Below are 19,987 nucleotides of genomic sequence, written 5' to 3' on the forward strand. Positions count from 1 at the left end.
ACCTGCTAACCCATAATTCTCTGTGGAAGTATAAATGTCTCATTATTTTACTTGTGTTTCAGCCAGTAATAAAGGAACCAGCATTTCCAGTTTTTCCTCAAACTGCGTTAAGAGAGGCTTCCTGTGGACAAAAGACTGGCTTGCTGCTTCTGGAGTCTGCTGAAATGCAAATAAAATCTCAATCTTTGATTTCTTTTCGCTTGAGGAACACTTTGAGTTAGTCCAACTATCTGAACTATCATCCAGCGGCATACCTAGAAATGAGTCTGAAATACAGTTTGCCCTGGGAGCAGTTGTTTACCTCACAGCACCTACAAATGACGTACATTTAAATAGTCTAATTGAATATGTTTTGATGCAATTTGATTTTAGAGATGTACTTGGACTTTAATTACATGGTACACACACACACACCAGAATTAGGTCCAATCCTACACTCCTTACTTAGCCAGAGCTCCTACTGAAGTCAGCAGCAGTTGCATTTTCAAAAAGTAGACACTGATTTTGGGTGCCTCTTTTTGGGATCCCAGGTTGAGACGCTTTGGGGCTGATTTTTAAGAGGAGCAGAACATCACCGTTCAGTTGAGAAATCATGGCGTTCATTTGTGCTCAGCTCTTCTGAAAATTAGCCCCAAGTTGGGCACCCAGAAATTAACACAACCAGATTCAGTGACCATTTTTAAAAACACTGGCCTAAGAGCTCTGCTTGGGGAAGGAATGCAGGCCCAGGTCCTTTTCAGTAAGATTTCAATTACTCTTGTTAATAAATATGAGAGATGTTACTTTGAAATCAGTGTTAACATCAATTTAACACATCTTAATTCAGAAAAGAAATGTGGCAAATTTGTAACTTTTATTTAAATGACTCTGCTAATTATAAGACTAGTTATTAAGCAATCAAGAGAAATTAAGCAATCCGATTCCATGGTGAAGAAGAGGACGGTATCAGAAAGTGGATGAAAACTCACACCCTAAGTTCCCTCTAAACTGTGCGGCCGCGCAGCAGCCTATTAAGTGCCGTGCAGGTGCTCAGGGCTGCGGTGTGGAGAGATGCCTCTCCCCCAGCCTGGCCAGGACCTGCTGTGGCCAGGGGGAGAGGCACCCTTCCCCCAGCCCCAACCCAGCCCCGGCCCAGACCTGCCGGGGCTGGGGGAGAGGGCCTATCCCGCAGCCCCCAGCCCCGGAGCTGCTGCGGTGGGGAGAGGTACCTCTCCCCTCCAGCCCAGGTGCTGCTGTGGTAAGAGAGAGCTGGGAGAAGTTCTCTCTCCCCACCAGCCTGTACCCTAAACCCCTCATCCCCAGCCCACCCCAAATCCTGTATCCCCAGTTGGAGCCATCACACCCCCCACACCTCAACCCTCTGCCCCAGCTCTGAGCCCCCTTCCACACTCCAAACCCCTTGGCCTCATCCCCGCCACATGAATGTTGTTATGTGCACCAATAGGGAAACATTAGAGGGAACACTGCTCATACCCACCAGAATATTTGAAAGGTGTGTTCCCCCTCATTTTACAATCACTTTTCCACACTGTTGGTTTTAGTAACTCTTCTTTGCAGTGTTGTTGTAGCCATGTTGATCGCAGGATATTAGATTCATAGAAGGTTAGGGTTGGAAGGGACCTCAGGAGGTCATCTAGTCCAACCCCCTGCTTGAAGCAGGACCAATCCCCAATTTTTGCTCCAGATCCCTAAACGGCCCCCTCAGGATTGAACTCACAACCCTGGGTTTAGCAGGCCAATGCTCAAACCACTGAGCTATCCCTCGAGACAAGGTGGGTGAGAAAATATCTTTTATTGGACTTATATGTCTTTTTATTGGACTTCTGTTGCTGAAAGAGGCAAGTTTTCAAGCTACACAGAGCTCTTACCGCTTGTAAGCTTAAAACTGGATTTGGGTTTCATGAAAACCAAAAATCACTTCCTCCATTGTTTCATTGCCTGTGCTGTTAGTTTGTTGCTATGAGACTGCATTAGGAGTGAGGCTGGGCGTCTAGCACTGTGTTTCTGTTATGATTTTGCTTTGGAAGAAAGAAACTCCAAGATTTACATGGAGTTTGAAAACCTGTACAAAAAAAAAATCAAATGAAATATTGGGCCAGCCTGTCAGTATTGACTGTGTCCCCTTTGGATTTGAATTTTCACCGAGGGTTCTTTATAGATAAAATGTCCATTTTATATCTTTTTCTGGAAATTCAGCAGAAAAGTAAACAGGAAACTATATTTTAATTATTCTGCCAAATGTCTCTATCAGGGTAACTGATCCCAGATTCTTTGCTTTTAATAAAACTCCTCTTTTCAAATATATTTAGAAGTAGTTACTTCTGTGGGCAGCAGAAAACAGCCAGCATGGCTGCTGCCCCATGGGCACCTGAGCTCCACAGTGAATGCAGTTTTTTCCTGTGGTAAGGGGGAATTATGTCCTCTCTGGGATCCCCTGTCATCCCCTTCTCAAGAGAGGAAGCAGACGTCATTCCGCCTGGTCCACATAGTGAGTCCCCTGAAGCCCTAATTTGAGACAGGTTTACTCCTGGCTCGTTGAGTGTCAGCCACCGCAGCGTTATTTTAAAGGAGGTGCAACTCAAAGTGAATAGTGGGTTTAGCCAAGGAGATGTAGAGAGGTGCCAGGCAGCCAAAAGGTTAATATTTCCCTCCATCTAAGAACAGGCATTTGTGGTATTCCCTAATACACCATAAGTGACAGCATTTCAATGGAGGTATTTGTATATATATGTAACACAGACAGACCCCGGTTGTCTGTGGTGGGATTAATCATAGGACCTCTGAAGCTAAATGCATGAGCCTCTACTGCATGAGGTAAAAGTCACATGGCTCTTAACTGAAGCTGTAGGAGACTCATTAATCTCCAAGTGGTCTCGGTACCACTAGAGGGGACAGAACACCACACTCAGGAGATGTGCGAGTTACATATAACATGTAAAGTCAGGGAACCCAATTCTGCAACTCAATGCCCTTACCTCAGTGGCCTACAGGACAGCTCTTTGTTGAGCATGAAACAGACAGATCTACAAATTTTAAGCAAAATACACAGCCAAAAAACATACCTATGGTAAGATACGCACTAAAATAAAAGTCAGTCACTGAGAGGCAAAAAATCCCCAACTAGTGTAAATTGTCTAGCTCCATGAAAGTCAAAGGGGTCAGGATGATTTACACTAGCTGAGGATATGCCCCTGAGCATCTGTCACTTCCAACATCTGAGGGGTAAGGCAGGTGGATGGGCAAGTGGGAATCTAGTCAAAGAAGTCATGCTTCAGAGAAGTAGAGTTACATGTGTAATTTTCTCTGAAGAAATCACATTGACTGGATTCTTGTATTGGACACTGAAAACTCTCCACAAACCCATAGATTCTCCAGTCATGGCAGATTAAAGACACCATATGAAGCAGTTTTAAATACCAAGGAGAAATCCTCATCCACAAATAGCAGGAGAGAGAGCTGTTGGGGGAAAATAGCGACTAGAACAGCCAGTCGTAGGGTTAGATGGTATGGGACAATACAAGGCTTGTACTGCAAGGCAGACACAGGTAGGGTCTACATAAATGGTTTGTTTCTTTGTTTTTTCTTTTTTTAATAAAGAAGAAAAGCCTTCCAGCAGCAGGCAAATGAAACAGAAATCCCCTCCCCACCACAGACCAGCTATGGGGTTTCCCCATAAACATTGCAAGGTCAGATTTTTAAGATAAATAACTCAGAGAACTAAAGGAAACCAAAGTGGAAAGACAGAATCTCAAAAAGCAAGTGCACAAAAGGAAGTTCATACTTTACAGATGTTCATATACTTTACTCTAGATAGCACACGGGGTTTCACACAAACCAGGGGAAGCCCAGAGATCATTTTATGCCATCAAGGTAGAAAGCATTTTTTCCTTTCAGAATCAGAAACTGGCATTGCAGACCAGTGAACCTTTATAGCAGGCACCTGCAGAAACTCCGGGAGTGGATTCAGTCTGTGATGGGGTACAATTTTTAAAAGCTCCTATTGATTTTCCTAAGTCCAATTTTCAAAAGTCACTTTTAGGCTCTCAGGAGTCTAAGGCCTGGTCTACACTAGGAAATTAGGTCGGTATAACTATGTCACTCGGGTGTGAAAAATCCACACCCCTGAGTAACACAGTTAAACCAACCTAACCTCCAGTTTAGACAGCACTAGGTCAGAGGGAGAATTCTCCTGTCAACCTAGCTACTGCCTCTTGGGGAGGTGGAATACCTGCACCAATGGGAGAACCCCTCCCATCAGCATAGATGGCATCTTCACTGAAGCGCTGCAGCAGTATACCTGTGGTTTATGTGTAGACAAGCCCTTAGTCTCATTGAAAGTCAATGGGACTTAAGCTCCTAAATACCTAAGTGACTTCTAAAAATGGGACTTAGGTAAGTCATTGATGCACTTTTGAAAATTTTACCATGGGGCCCAGGTCCAGGAAAATTTTGCCTTCAACCCCGCAAAAATCTGGCCCACTGCAACATCCAGCCTGCTGACCAAGTCAGTCACTGCCTCTCAGATGTGGTCTACTCCACCCTCTTCTTCCAGGTCATGTCACAATGAAGCCTACGGAATTTAAAGGGGCACAATGGACATAGGTCCTGAATGAGCAACAGCTAGCAGCAGTCAGCCATATGCCACACTGCCTGCTGTTCACTAGCTCACAATTCCGCTGGTGAGCCCCTGTGCCAGTGGGCCACAAATCTGAAGGATCCTGGGAAGATCTGTGTTGTGGGGATCACACTCTTAGACAATTAATATTCAGAAAAGTGTTCACTTGCTTCCTTTACAAGCAGGCATCATGATAACAACCATGATCTAATGAAAGACTCTAGCAAAAACTGATTTAGGATAATTTCAGCAGTCTTCATACAAAGTCATTTAACAACTTGAGTCTAGTGCAGAGGTGAGCAAACTACGGACCGTAGGCCACATCTAACCTGTGGGACCCACCCTGGCCCCTGAGCTCCCGGCCCCTGAGCTCCCGGCCAGGGAGGCTAGCCCTCCCCTACTGTCTCCCCTCCCCTGCAGCCTCAGCGTGCCGCACCGCCAGCACTTTGGCCCACCGCTCCTGCCAGGCAGCGCAAGCGGCGTGGCAGGCTCCGGCCAGGCAGCGGGGCTGCGAGCTCCTGCTGCTCTGAGCAGCATGATGAGGGGGCGGGGGGAGGGATGGATAAGGGGCAGGGTGTCCCAGGGGCAGTCAGAGGACAGGATGGGGCGGGGGACAGGGAGCAGGGGGCACTGGATAGGCATGGGAGTCCCAAGGGGGCCTGTCAGGGGTGCGGGTGTGGATAGGGATCGGGACAGTCAGGGGACTTGGAACGGCGGGGTTAGATTGGCATGGGAGTCCTGGGGGGGGAGGGGCTGTCAGGGAGCTCGGGTGTGGATAGAGGGCAGGGGGGCAGTCAGGGGACAGGGAGCGGGGGGGGGGGTTGGATAGGGGGTGAGGTCCCGGGGGGCGGTTACAGGCTGGGGGTTCTGGGAGGGGGCAGTCAGAGGACAAGGAGCAGGGCGGGTTGGATGGGTTGGTGGTTCTGAGGGGGGCAGGAAGTGGGAGGGGCGGATACGGAGTCAGGCTATTTGGGGAGGCACTGCCTTCCCTACCCGGCCCTCCATACAGTTTCGCAATGCCAATGTGGCCATCAGGCCAAAAAGTTTGCCTATCCCTGGTCTAGTGCAATGCCCTTTTTCTGCAAAGCAGTGGCTTTCAAAATGCACTTTGAAAACATAAAAACATAATATAACAGTTAATGACTTTATAGAGATGGGGCATAAAAACATTAAATAAGGCTGTTAGCAAAACATCCAGCTGCACTTTATTCAGCAAGTTATGGGAGCAGCGAGGCAGCTGTCTGAGAATGGAAGGACACCCCTGCAGAAAGAATAAAAAACATTTTGTTGCTTTAGACAGAAAAATAGTAAAGTGGTGGAAACATACCGTAAAAGATTTTCAGCACCAGTTCTCAACCTTACTACTTTCAGGATCTGTTGGTTTAGCGCAGCTCTTTGATTTTGCAGTTTGCTTCGGCCAGTCTCAGCCAAGGGGTTACATCCCTAGAATAAAGGAAGCAAATTATTTTTAAGAAGCTGACAACAGAAGAGCGAAACAAAAAACTGAATAACACTGATTTCAAAGACTTGGATATGAAAATCTTAATCTATAAAGCATGATACATAAAGCCATTTGATTAAAGAGTGTCCTTTATTTTAAACCTAAGAAAGTTTATTCACAAATTAAAAAAAAACAACTCGGCTCACAATGACGTTTTCTCAGTTACCCTGCAGTCAATTTAGTTACTTCCTTGATGTCAATGGAGTTTGTGTGAATCCTGAGCAACTACACTGATGTCCATAGAGTTATTCCAAAGTTACACAACAGTGTGCCTGAGAGAAGAGATGTTGTATTGTCATAATAAAAATCATAATATGATGGTAAAAGGAATGAAAAGTCACAGATTATGGCCAGTTTTTTTTTAATTTAAAATCAGGTTTTTTAAAAGAACAAAAGTGATTTTAAGGGTAACTGAAAAGGCCTGGGACTCTTCAGTTTAACTCATTCCCTAGTCTCCTCTGTCTAGAGGTCTAAGTCTAGTTTCAGGAAGAGCACTTTGTATCCATGTCCCACTATTATCTTCATTTGCTCTTCTCTTTGCTCCCCACGTGCCGAGAGCTTCCTGCCCCTCCTATATGCCAAAGAACTTTCATCTCGCATTCAAATCCCCTCCTTAAAACTTCTGGGAAGCTTTTCAATAAAGATCAAGGGCCAATCCCAAACCTACTGAAGTCACTAGGAGTCTTTCATTGTTTTCACTGGGCCTTTAATCAGGCCCCAGCTCAAAAGTCAGGCCTGGTCTACACTTAACATTTAGGTCGACATAGCAATTGCAGTCAGGGGTGTAAACAATCCCTACCCCTTACCCCTGAGTAACCTAACCTAACCCCTCGTATAGACGCAGCTAGGTCAGGGGAAGAATGTTGCCATCACTTGGGGAGGTGGTGTTCGTACACCAACAGAAAATCTCCTTCCATCACTATAGGCTGCCTCTACACTGTGGGATTGTGCCAGCAACATAGCTATGCCAGTATAGTCTCCATAGTGTAGTCATACCCAGCGAAGGAAGAGAGGAAGAACTGCAGTAAAACTAAACTCTGTGCAAAGGGAAATGATTTGGCAAATAGCCTTCCCTCCATTCAGAGCAGAGTGGACTTGGTTGTCTGCAGAAGGGAGAATACATGACTACCTGTTTAGGAGTATAATATGAATGTGTCTTCACAGCACAGTTAGCTTGAGTTATAACTTGAGTGTTACCCCCAACTCAACTCCCATCCACACACACACAAAAATCTCTAGCTCAAGTTAAATGGTGCTGTAAACTCAACCTTGCTGGCCCACAGGGTGATCAGATGCGAAATCCAAAATATTGGGACCACCGCAGGGGGAGCGCCTTTTCAATTGTTACACTCACCCAGCACGTTCGGCAGCGGGAAATAAATCTTGCTGACCAATAAAGAAGTACCCGCCACTGAAACGCCGACGAAACCCGTCAGCAACTGAAGTGTCCACCGCCAAAGTGCCGCCGAAGACCCGGACGTGCCGGGTGAGTGTAACAATTGAAAAGGCGCTCCCCCTGCCTGTCACCACCGCCTAAGCAAAAAAACAAAACAAAACAAACAAAAAAAACCCACACCCAAAACAAAATATCGGGACAAATGGCATCCCGACCATACTTAGGTCAGGATGCGGGACAAACTGCTCAATAGCGGGACAGTCCCGATTTTATCGGGACGTCTGGTCACCCTACTGGCCCATGGGGGGAGTTATTGAAGCTCGAGTGATGCTGATGCCCAAAAAGAAAAGGAGTACTTGTGGCACCTTAGAGACTAACCAATAACGAAAGTTTATGCTCAAATCAATTGGTTAGTCTCTAATTGCCACAAGTACTCCTTTTCTTTTTGCGAATACAGACTAACACAGCTGCTACTCTGAAACCTGCTGATGCCCAAGTTAGTAATGTAGTGGGGATGCAATAGCTCATCCAATTATTCTGCTAATCCAATCACCCTGTGTAAATCCCATGTTAATTTGTATCTCACTCAAGTTAGGATAGCTCAAGTACAGTAGCTCAGTGGTTCTCAACCTTTCCAGATTACTGTACCCCTTTCAGGAGTCTGCTTTGTCTTGCTCCCAAGTTTCACCTCATTTAAAAACTACTTGCTTACAAAATCAGACATAAAAATAAAAATATCACAGCATACTATTACTGAAAAATTGCTCACTTTCTCATTTTTACCATATAATTATAAAATAAATCAACTGGAAAATAAATATTGTACTTACTTTTCAGTGTATAGTATATACAACAGTATAACCCATTGTATGAAATTTTAATTTGTAATGGCTTCGCTAGTGCTTTTTATGTAGCCTGTTGTAAAACTAGGTAAATATCTCAATGAGTTGATGTACCCCTGGAAGACCTCTGTGTACCCCCAGAGGTACGCATACCCCTGATTGAGAACACTGCAGTAGCTCAAGTGTACTAACTTGAGCTAACTACTCCAGTGAATACAAGACTTAGGATTGGATGTGCTCTCTCAGCCTGTCTGTTCTGCACTTCTGTCTCCCTGATGGAAGGCTCTCTTGGATCCAGGGGTCTGTTTCTGGGGAAAGTTGCTGCAGGACCCCTTCTGTACAGAGTCCTGGAGTTGCTGACTATGGCCTGGTTTACACTAGGAAATCAGGTCAGTATAACTATGTTGCTCAGGGGTGTAAAAAATCCACATCCTCGAACGACGCAATTAAACTGACCGAACCCCTGATGTAGACAGCGCTAAGTTGACAGGAGAATTCTCCCCTCGACCTAGCTACCAGTTTTTGGGGAAGTGTAGTACCTCTGCCAATGGAAGAACTCCTCCCATTGGCATAGGTAGTGTCTTCCCTGAAATGCTGCAGCATTTTAAGTGTAGACAAGTCCTATGTGGGATTCACTGGCAGGCTGGCCCCACTAGAATCAGGATGCCAGATCACTGGTGGACAGGAGCCAGCATGGAGAACAATGCCCTCGTGCAGATAACCTGTATCTCCACCAGATCTCAGGGGATCTGTGCAGTTTGGGGTGAATTTCCTCTGCATCTGCAAGAGGGGTGGGCATATAAATCTCATATGCCTTATCACCTGTAGATAAATTAGTCTCCATTTGCATAATTTTGTATCCCGTCAACTTCATCAAAGTTTAAGAATATCTGATGTAAGAGCATATTCTGGAGATGATCCCAGATTAAATTGTATTCTCTCTACATTTGTGAAAGCTGATTATCATGTCCTTGTTTCAGCAAGAGAGAATGAAGGAAATGCAGAGAGCTAATAGGTCTTGGCTTCAAACATACTGCAGCACACAGAGATATTCAGCCTGAGAGATGATCATGAATTGAGACACACCATTTTTACTCTGTGTGTTGAGGCCATCCTGGCACTTGCTGACGTGGCTGATTTTGAAACTGAAAACAGTTAGCTTTCAGAACTTTGTCCCTTTAACACACAATTTGTGTTGGCAGTGAGACCTCTAAGCAGCAGCACACTACCTGATTCAACATAAAACCTGACAGTCAGTAGTCCCCAGGTGACTCAGCTGATAATATTCTCCCCTGTGGAGAATAAAGAAAAAGGAGTACTTGTGGCACCTTAGAGACTAACCAATTTATTTGAGCATAAGCTTTCGTGAGCTACAGCTCACCACAGTATGCATCCGATGAAGTGAGCTGTAGCTCACGAAAGCTTATGCTCAAATAAATTGGTTAGTCTCTAAGGTGCCACAAGTACTCCTTTTCTTTTTGCGAATACAGACTAACACGGCTGTTACTCTGAAACCTGTGGAGAATAAGTCATTCAAGTTCCACATCATGACAGGGACCCAGATTTGCAGTGCAGTTTTAGGACATAAACCTTCTTCCTATTTCTGCCCTTTGCCCAAATGAAAACTAAAGTTTCTCTGGCATGTTTCACAAACAGCATAGGATAACGCTCATGTCCTGGCCGATACCTCCCTCTGCAAAATAGATTCCAACATCTAAGCCTAGGTGTGAACTACTGTTGAAAGCATGCAGGTTGAAAGCATGCAGGTTGTGTAAGCAAACAGAGCAGCCACAGCACTGCTAGTACTTAACAGTTTGGATACCGGCAATACGAAAAAAGTTATAAATAAATATATTTTTGATTTATTTAACTATATTTATTTATTTATTTAATATACACAATAGCACCCACATGATCAGTTTCTGTTATGGAGTATCTGAATCTGTTAATCAGACTACCCATACTTCGGGTTTACCGAAAATGTTTTGACTTGAAGGCTGGACAATGAGTGAAGAGTTTTTGTCTGAGTGTGTCCCCTAAAACATTTGGAGAACCACACTGGAAATGGATAACTAAAGTTTTATTTCTTTTAGTTCATATATATTAAAAGCACCTAATCCACACTCTAGCTGTTATCACAATTTCTAAAACAATCCATACTAAATATATAGAAAATAGGGCTATCGATTAATCATAGTTAACTCACGCGATTAACTCAAACAATTAATTGTGATTAAAAAAATTAATCATGATTAATCACAGTTTTAATCACACTGTTAAACAATGGAATACTAATTGAAATGTATTAAATATGTTGGATGTTTATCTACATTTTCAAATATATTGATTTCAATTACAACAAAGAATACAAAGTGTACAGTGCTCACTTTATTTTTATTACAAATATTTGCACTGTAAAAATGATTTAAAAATAGTATTTTTCAGTTCACTTCATACAAGTACTGTAGTGCAATCTCTTTATCGTGAAAGTGCAACTTACAAATGTAGATTTTGTTTGTTAAAAAACTGCATTCAAAAACAAAACAATGTAAAACTTTAGAGCCTACAAGTCCACTCAGTTCTACTTCTTGTTCAGCCGATTGCTAAGACAAACAAGTTTGTTTACATTTACAGGAGATAATGCTGCCCGCTTCTTATTTACAATATCCCCCTGAAAGTGAGAACAGTCATTCGCATGGCATTTTTGTAGACGTCATTGCAAAGTATTTACATGCATAATATGGCTTTATTAACACAGCACCAGGAAGAGACATTGGATTTCTGGAGCAAAAAATGTGAGCTGTCCCTTTTGATCCCCAATCTATGAGATATTGGTAGTTTCTTTGGAGACTAAGAAGATATAACACAGGGCCCACCCTTACAAATGGAAAATAGTTGCAAGAGCGCAGTGACCAGAAGGGAAGATGTGGTCTGGTCCCCAAATGAAAAAGCAGATAGTATCCTTCATTTGGCTGGATGCCAGAGCACTTTACTTAAAAAATTATTTATTTTTCAGCGTCAGAAATTCAGCTGTGACGTACACAAACTAGTGATTACTCAACTGTTTGGCAACTAGAAGAGGTATTAATGTCAGTGAATATGATGCATACAGTAAGTATGTGAATTGAGAAGGTAAGCCAAGATATGCTAATTAGAGAAGGTGATGCAGAGTTGAAACTGGGTGTGCATCCTTGCTTAAAGGAGAACATTCTTCTCCACCCAGTGTAACCTGTACTGCTTGTGAAGCCATAGTGGAGGCAAAGGGCCTGATCCTGCAAATACTTACACACGTGTGTAACTTTACTTACACAAGTAGTTTAATTGACTTAAGTAGGACTACATTTCTGTGTAAAGTTATTCATGTGAGTAAGTATTTGTAGAACTCGGACCAAAGCCTGCAAAATGAACATCATAAGTATTATTATACCTTGTCCTGCTACAAATACCAAAAGTTTCTCTTGATATTTTATCAGTTCAGTGTTGTCAACTCTGTGATTTTATCACATATCTTTTGTAACTTTGTGTTTTTCTTGAAGCTACAATCTCAGCTTTCATTTTAAAAAAGCATGGTTGCATAGAAAAGCTGGGAAATATGAACCATAAAGGCTCAAAAGACAGTAGGAAAATAGAGAACCAAAACCAAATAATTCATGACTTTAGAGAGAGTATCATGACTTTTGGGGGCCAGACTCACTTTTTTTTAAACACTTGATGTTGACAATATAGAATCATAGAACTGGAAGGAACCTCGAGACATCATCTAGTACAGTCCCCTGCATTCATGGAAGGACTAAGTATTGTCTAGAAGACTATCCCTGACAAGTATTTGTCTAACCTGCTCTTAAAAATCTCCAGTAATGGAGATTCCACAACCTCCCTAGGCAGTTTATTCCAGTGCTTAACTACCCAGACAGGAAGTTTTTCCTAATGTCCAACCTAAACCACCCTTTGCTTCTTGTCCTAGCCTCAGAGTTAAGAACATTTTTTCCTTCCTCCTTGTAACAACTTTTTATTGTTGTTTTGTTATTGTTTGTTATTGTTTATTGTTGTCAAGATATGTTCTTGAAAACTTATCTCCCCTCTCAGTCTTCTCTTCTCCAGACTAAACTAACCCAATTTTTTCCAGTCTTTCCTCATAGGTCATATTTTCTAAACCTTTAATCATTTTTGTTGCTCTTCTCTGGACTTTCTCCAATTTGTCCACATCTTTCCTGAAATGTGGTGCCCAGAACTGGACACAATACTCCAGTTGTCAGTTGCTTCTAGGCTTTGCTATCAAACAAGAAATGGCCAATTGCAAGTGATTGTGTATCATTATCTAAATGTTAAGACAGAATAATTGTTTACAGAGCTGGTTAGAAACATCAAACCAATAATATATTTCCCTTTCAAGAGAAGAAAAGACTACATTCTTGTTTACACTATTTGCTAGAATTTTCCAGCCAACCTTTTGATGACAGTTATAAGCCTATAAGAGGGGAAAAAAGGGAACCTTAGTGAAATTGCACCATGAACAGTTATGGCACTTACAAATAATTATTTACTTTAGTTAATTTTTTTTAACTCTGGGCACTTAAAAAAAGTAAAACAAATGTTTAATACAAGATTTTAAAAATCGGTAACTCATGAATTAACTGTTTATAACATAATCTACACTATACTATAGCAACCAGCCACAACATAATCTTTGTCAAACAAAACCAAAAATTGTAATATTGCATCAGAAAAGTCAGTTTCTTGAAGAGACAATCTGTGTTGGTTAGTTCACTCTTTGAGATTCAGTTCTTTTTCCTGTTTGGGGTGTTCCTGACATATAGGGAATGAGCATGTGAGTAACTGTGACACAGAATGTGAAAGGTAGTAAATTCTTTCTGTCTAATCATTGCAACATTCTTTCTCTCTTTCCCAAGAAAGAAGAAAAAAGGACAAACAGGCAAATGAATATTCCTATGTAAAAGCTAATGATGGTTGCCTGACTACTAATCACTGGAAGAGCCCCACCAGCCTTGCTGGAGGCACAGCTGTAGCAGGTTAGCAAATGGAAACCTTAGGCACAGGAAACAGGATAACACCCCAAACATTAAAAATAATAAGCCTACTATTTTAAATCAAGATCCAAATGTCTTTATCGACAGTAACCTTTATTGAGTTTTGTTTGTTTGTTTTTTATTCCTTTCCCCATAGTGGAGAGGATTGACAAGTTCTGATTTCTTTTACCCTGACCCAGCTGTTTGGTCTGTATGGCAAATATCCAGTCAGATCAGGTCAGAGTAGTTTACAGAGACAAAGTGCTAAGAAAGAGAAGTAAGAAGAACACAAATATCTTTAATGAATTTGTAAGTTCTGGTCAGCTTGATAAACTGGCTGCCCTTTTAGTCCAGCTATAGCACAATATATTACCTACAAAGGAATCTAAGTTCAAGACTCAAGATTGGTCAGTCACTCCCAGGCCAGCAGAAGCTTGGAATGCTGCAAAAGTGGTATGCTCAGTAAATGGGGTGAAGAAGCATTTTAAATCACTCTATTTCAACCTTCCTGATAGCTTTGGGAATAAGTTGTGATAGTCCACAGAGAGTAAGATTATTATAAATTGTGGCTGGACAAGGTCTACTAGGGAGAGCTGGTCAAAAAAAAAAATTCTGTAGAAAATTCAGATTTTTTTTTGTTGCGGGGGCAAGAGAGATGAAAAATTAATGTTCAATATGAAAAACAGTTAACAGAAAATGTTTAGCCAGTCCTAATACTAGATAACTGAATCTGCAAGTACAGGATGTGGTCTCTGGGCCTGAATTGGAGCTGTTCTGTAATAATTCATGAATACTGTATGTTGACACGGTTATTGGGATGTTTACCAGCTGAATATATTGGTGTAGTTTAATAGGGGGTTGGAAAAACAAGCAGGAGGAAAAAGAATGCCTCAAGATAGATAAGCCCCTTCTCCACAAACACTTAAGAGTTGAGATGCTGTGAGAAGAGGAAAAGGTCCATTAACCCAGCAGATCAAAAGAAGTGAGGTAAGTTTAAGAGAAACTACACCCTCTAGAGTGGAGATGTTGTTTGGGGGAACTAGAGTGGGGGCACAGGGCACCCATTGGGGTATCTGAAGAAGTACTTTTACCATCAAGGGATCTTTAGGGAAAACAGACATGTGCCTAGGCAGTTTGTTGCTTTAAAATGCTCTCTCTGAATGCTTTGTTCCTACTGTAAAATAAATAATACTTTTGGTTTAAGAAAGTTTCGTCCAAAGTTTTGTCAACAAATGAAGATTAAGGTAGTACAAACAAACAAACCAACAGAAGCCTCAGAGCTAAAAAGGGTTCTGAGAACCCTCCATAGCACAGAATATTAATGAAGCAAGAATGGTAGTTTAGCATTGGTAGGCTAGGAGAAGCAGGTTTAAGTTTATACTTGTTAGTAGTAAAAGGACACTGTCCATATTAAAATAAGATGTATCAATTTATCTCAAATTATGCAAACAAGTTGCTTTCTGTGGGAATGACAAAAGAGTTGCCAAAAATCAGAAACACCACAAATTGACATAGGGTATAAACTGATATATATTAAAAAAGTTTCACTGTTTGTATAGTAAACTTGTTCTTAAAATGATTAAAGACCTTTGATGGGTATTAGGAGATCTGATCTTTATTCCTAGCTCTGTGTCAGAGACTTCCTGTGTGTTCTTGGGCAAGTCCTTGAAGCAATCTCTGTGCCTTTAAAATAAGGAAAAATACTTCACCACTTCAAAAAGATAGTGTGAGGCTAAATTCATTGTTTGAAAAGTGCTTTGAGATCCATTCATGAAAGGTGTTATTGAATAGAAAATAAATATTCCTATTTTGCTCCACTGTCTTGAGATTTTAAAAGTCAGCTATTTAATTAAAGTGGTTTTCTGATCTTAATACAAAGGAAGTATCCTTGAAAGATATCCTTGGAAATGTATATGTGCATGCACCAACAAAATTTGTAACAGTCCTTAAAGCCTTAGAGGACACAAGTACTGTGTAAAATTAAGATCTTTACTTTAAAAATTTGACGATAAGCCTAAGGGTACAAACAAATAATGTAATCGCCAGCTCAATTTTATAGATTCCTTTTAAGGCTCCATTCAGAATGAAATTTTATTTCCATACTTCAGACCATATATACAGCCACAGGGTTTCCATGGCTTGACTGCTTTAGAACCTAATCCTGTTCCAGAATCTGAAAGGGGTTTTTATTTGTAATGATTTTGTGGAACTGAGGCTCTAATCTTTGACAGTATTCTCTACCCATGCATAACAGGAAGTATTGTTTCCTCACTTACATTTATATACCTGTTGAGGACTGAAGACTTTATACTTTCAGCCAACCACATTAAAGTTGACAGTTTTTTTCAAAAACTTGTTTATTGGACTAATCTAAACTCAAAAAATCTAGAGTAGATGGCTGGAGGGAATCCCCATTGTAATAACAGCTCATTCCAAACCTAGATACCCAGCCAAAAATGTATAATTCAGGTTTTGTTTGAGCTGCATTTCTAACCCTAGTTTTGTAACCCCAAACTTCTGGGCAATGGGGCTGCGCACTCATGCAGGGCAGCATGTCTGGCTCCGGTCAGGTGGCATGGCTCCCAGACATGTTGCTCTGAGTGGCATGATAAGGGGGCCGGGGGGGGGGGGGTTGGATATGGGGCAGGAGGTCCTGGGGGGCAGTCAGAGGACAGGGAGCGGTTGGATGGGGCGGAGGTTTGGGGGGAGGGGGTCAGGGGACAGGGAGCCGTTGGATAGGGTGTGAGGTCCCGGAGGGGGCGGTTAGGGGCGGGGGTCCTGGGAGGAGGCTGTCAGGAGCGCGGGGGTGGGGGGGGGGGTTGGGTGTATTCTCCTGCTGATAATAGCTCATCTTAATTAATTAGCCTCTTAGAGTTGGTATGACAACTTCCACCTTTTCATGTTCTCTGTACTGTATGTGTATATATATCTTCTTACTATATGTTCCATTCTATGCATCTGATTAAATGGGCTGTAGCCCACAAAAGCTTATGCTCAAATAAATTTGTTAGTCTCTAAGGTGCCACAAGTACTCCTGTTCTTTTTGCGGATACAGACTAACAGGGCTGCTACTCTGAAACCTGTCATTTAATAATAGAACTACTGCCATGTAAAAGTAATGCAGGTGTGGATCACCTCATATACCATCCACTCTGTTTAAAAAGTAGTTATAGAGATGTGTATTAGATATTCCAATATGAAGCCATTGATGTGTGTCTTATTTCCAGTAAGATTCAACATACATACATAACAAAATTAGAACAAATATTAAAAGGTGGATAAGCAGTTGTAGTAGGCATCTAATGGGGAAAGAGTTTTGAGATTTTACATTAATGCACACAATGACAGTGTATTCTATTATTTTAAAGAAAAACAGCACAAGATCTGAAGTGTTCATGCCTAAGCCTGAACCCTGTGAAGAAGCGGATGGGGAGTTTTGCCTTCCCAGGGAGCTTGGTCAGAATAGGCTTTGAATAGGCAGCATCAGAACTTTCTGAAGAGGCACCCAGTGAAACCTATATACGTGGGAGCACTCTAAAGAACTCCCAAAGTAAAAAGTGCCCCAAGTTCAATATGTAATCTAATACCCAGAAAGAGCTTTGCTTAGTTTTGAGCACTGGTCCTACTGTCAAGTCTCTGGCAAGCTAAAAATGCTCAGCTCTAATCTAAATCCCCTATCACATTTCCTTTGCAGTTCCTGATCCAGCTCCCTTTATCAGTTGCTTTTAATTAGAGTTAACTCAGCTTTAAACCAGATCATCTATATGTAAGGAAATAGCTCACAAAGAGTAAAAAGAGAAGTAAATAAGTCAGGCCCTAACCAATATTCATGAAATGTAGACCCTAAATGGATGGACTGTGGGTACTATTCGAAGTAACATTAATAACAACAGTGGTTTAATATTAAAGATAGGTCTCGGAGACCCTCCAGATCTTTTCAATGCCCTATCCTCCTCACTGGGGGTAAGGGCCAGAGGAGATGCAGGATTGGAGGCACTAGTACTGGGTTCACAAAAGTGCCAGTGTCACCAGGTCCACACTGGGAAGGGGCCTATTATGGACCCCTCTAACCCATCCACAAGGCCGGGTCTGGACCCTCACACGGGGCAGTCCAGCACCAGGTCTTGCTGTGTGAGCGACTCCCAGCCAGCAGGTCTCACTTGCCTATAGGGGGCTTGCCACCTAGCAGCCAGGCTTCACCATGTCAGGCTGAGCAGGGCTGCTTGCTACAGGGCCTGTGGGCTCTCGGGAGTTGTGTCCCAGGGTCCTGCCCCATTCCCCAATGTGACTCCAGCTCCCAGCGGTCTCTGCTGCCCAAAACCTGCAGGGCCTGGTGCAGAGGCTGGTCTGGTCTTGGCGGGGGGGTCAGGCAGGTTCGGCCAAGCAAGTGGGTCCAGGGCCAGCTCTAAGTTTTTTGCTGCCCCAAGCTCTGACAGCACAACTGCCCAAGCCAAAAAAGTGTGGCCAGAATGCTGCCCCTGGAATTGTGCCGCCCCAAGCACGGGCTTGCTTTGCTGGTGCCTGCAGCCAGTTCTGAGTGGGTCCTGCTCCAGTCTGGCTGATCACAGTGCGAAACCCGCCCCACCCTGAGTCCAGCCCTGACCCGCTCCACCCTGAGTCCAGCCCTGACGCACTTCTGGCTCAGCCCAGCAGACACAGTCACCTCCTAGTTAGGTGGGGGGAGGGAGGGAGGGGACTGGGTGTGGAGGAGTGGGTCTCTAGGGAGTCTGTAGAGGGGTGCTAGGCAGTGAGGGGGTAGGGGATGCTGGGTGGTGGAGAAGGTTTGTATGTTTTGGGTGCTGGGCAGTGGAAGGCCGGTGGGGGGTGGAGGAAGTCTGTGTGTGTTGAGGTGCTGGGCAGTGGGGGATCTGTCTGGGCACTGTGCAGTTGGGGGGGCTGGGCATAATGGTTTTGAGGGTGCTGGGCATGGGGTCAATAGGGGTCTCAGCAGAGGGGCATGGTGTCTGTGGGAGATCTCCAGGCAGCAGGGTGCTGGGCAGAGGGATCGGGGGCGGTCCTCTGGGCAGGGGGTGGGAGGGCACTAGGAGGTGTGGGGGGCATTGTGACAGCACCGGCTCCTCCTGAGGGGAAGGGGCACGCTGGCAATGCAGCAGGCCAGCCCAGTGTGCGTCTGGTGGCTGCTGGTTTGTAAACAGTGACCTTCCACTGGGCTGCCATGTCCCATTGCCCCCAGCCCGGCACCTCGCTCCAGGGACGATATGTTTGGCGCTGGGCCCACAAAAGGTTAATCAATCTGGCCCTGGGGGGCACTTGCCACAGACCATTAGGGTCAGTCTGTTTTACAGTCAGGAAAGGGGATTGGCGTGTAGGGAGACAAGACATCCCATGTTAGGGGCTTTGTCTTACACAGGCAACTTTTCCCCCCTCCCAAAAAAAAAAAAGTGTCCTGATTTTTCACACTTGCTAGCTAGTCACCCTGTCGGTGGGGGAGAGGCTGAGCCCGGGCCGGAGGCACTGGCAAGGTGGGGCAGGAGGGGGCTAGCTCGAGCCACCTGGGTCTGCCGCTGGCCCCGCTCTCTGGCTACGTCTGGTTGGACCCCAGCGGCTGGCCCGTGCCAGCGGCTAGTTACCTGCGCTGGAGACGCTGGGCCCGGGATCCCCGCCGAGCGGCCCGCCCTTACCTTTCGGAAACAGCCGCGCTCTGCTTGCCGCGCCGCCCGGCAGCCCCGGGGCACCAGGGTGTCCGTCATGGCTCGCCTGACAGTGTGCGCGCAGCGACGCCCAGCCTGAGTGAACCCCTTCCCGCGCCCCAGCTCCACCCCCCGCACGGGGCGGGGCGCCCGATCCGCCCCCGAGCCCGCCGCCGCGCCGCCCTGCCCAGGGTGTTGGGGAGGGGGGAAGGTGGCGCCATGCGCCGGGGGGACGCCGCGACCAGCCACTTTTCCCTGCCCCCCCGCCCGAGCTCCCCAGGCGCGGGCTTCGCCCTGCCCCGGGCTGTCCGAGTGGCGCCCTGAGGGCGGGAGAGGGGGTGGCATGGAGGCCGTGAGGGGCTGTGGGCCGCTTGCTCATTTCGTTGCCCCCTGATTTCCTTCGCTGTGACTTCCTCCGTGTGCCCTTGTGCCGCCACACCTACTCTGGGTGCGTGGCGTGCACGCAGGCTACAGGGAACGGGCGACACAAGTGCCCTTCCCCAGAGCCTCCCTCCCGCTTGATTCACCGGGCAGCGCCCAGCCCGCCCCCTCGTTGTACTGGGCCGGCTCCGATGGGTCGGCGGGTGCCGTTTGCCTCGCTCCCCTCCTCCCCTAGGAAGAAGCAGGCTCCTGTGATTCTGTTTAGTAAAATCCCGGACCCTTTCTGCTCTGGATGCCCCACTCTCAGCCTTCCTTATGGCACGCAGCCAGGGGCTGGCTGGGTATCTCTGCTGTGAAACGAATAGTCTGTGGTGGTGGCATATTATGTGGCCTCAGAAGACTTTATTCATGTTTGATGTATTTTCCCTAGTGCATTTTCCTTCCCATGCAATTGTGTTAAATACCAGCCTCGAAAGCTGCAGGTGCGTCTATTTCATCAGCTCATGTAGTTGGAGACAATGCCTTCCATTTGCCTGGAAATTGTCCCTGCAGGGAGCATTGTCCCCCTGGCGCC

The 19,987-nt window shown here is 44.7% G+C and overlaps 2 protein-coding genes across 3 annotated transcripts in view; one reads left to right on the plus strand and one right to left on the minus strand.

Moving 5' to 3' along the window:
• The window catches only part of FAAP24 (FA core complex associated protein 24), a 38,888-nt gene extending 37,053 nt beyond the window's left edge, over positions 1-1,835 (plus strand). Inside the window, exon 5 of the mRNA XM_073307866.1 lies at positions 63-1,835. Coding sequence (XP_073163967.1) covers positions 63-221 — 159 coding nt within the window. The 3' untranslated portion in view covers positions 222-1,835. The remainder of the gene's footprint in view (positions 1-62) is intronic.
• RHPN2 (rhophilin Rho GTPase binding protein 2) overlaps positions 1-19,537 on the minus strand; it is a 43,149-nt gene extending 23,612 nt beyond the window's left edge. Inside the window, exons 1-2 of one of the 2 annotated variants that reach the window (XM_073307860.2) lie at positions 18,973-19,537; positions 5,943-6,058 (exon numbers count right to left, since the gene is read on the minus strand). In XM_073307860.2, the coding sequence (XP_073163961.2) occupies positions 5,943-6,058; positions 18,973-19,377 (521 nt within the window). In that variant the 5' untranslated portion in view covers positions 19,378-19,537. The remainder of the gene's footprint in view (positions 1-5,942; positions 6,059-18,972) is intronic. The other variant, XM_073307862.2, reaches the window with a different exon arrangement.
• Positions 19,538-19,987: the final 450 nt, after the last annotated feature.

The sequence above is a fragment of the Lepidochelys kempii genome, chromosome 12, assembly GCF_965140285.1.
Source record: "Lepidochelys kempii isolate rLepKem1 chromosome 12, rLepKem1.hap1, whole genome shotgun sequence".
NCBI classification, from domain to species: Eukaryota; Metazoa; Chordata; order Testudines; family Cheloniidae; genus Lepidochelys; species Lepidochelys kempii.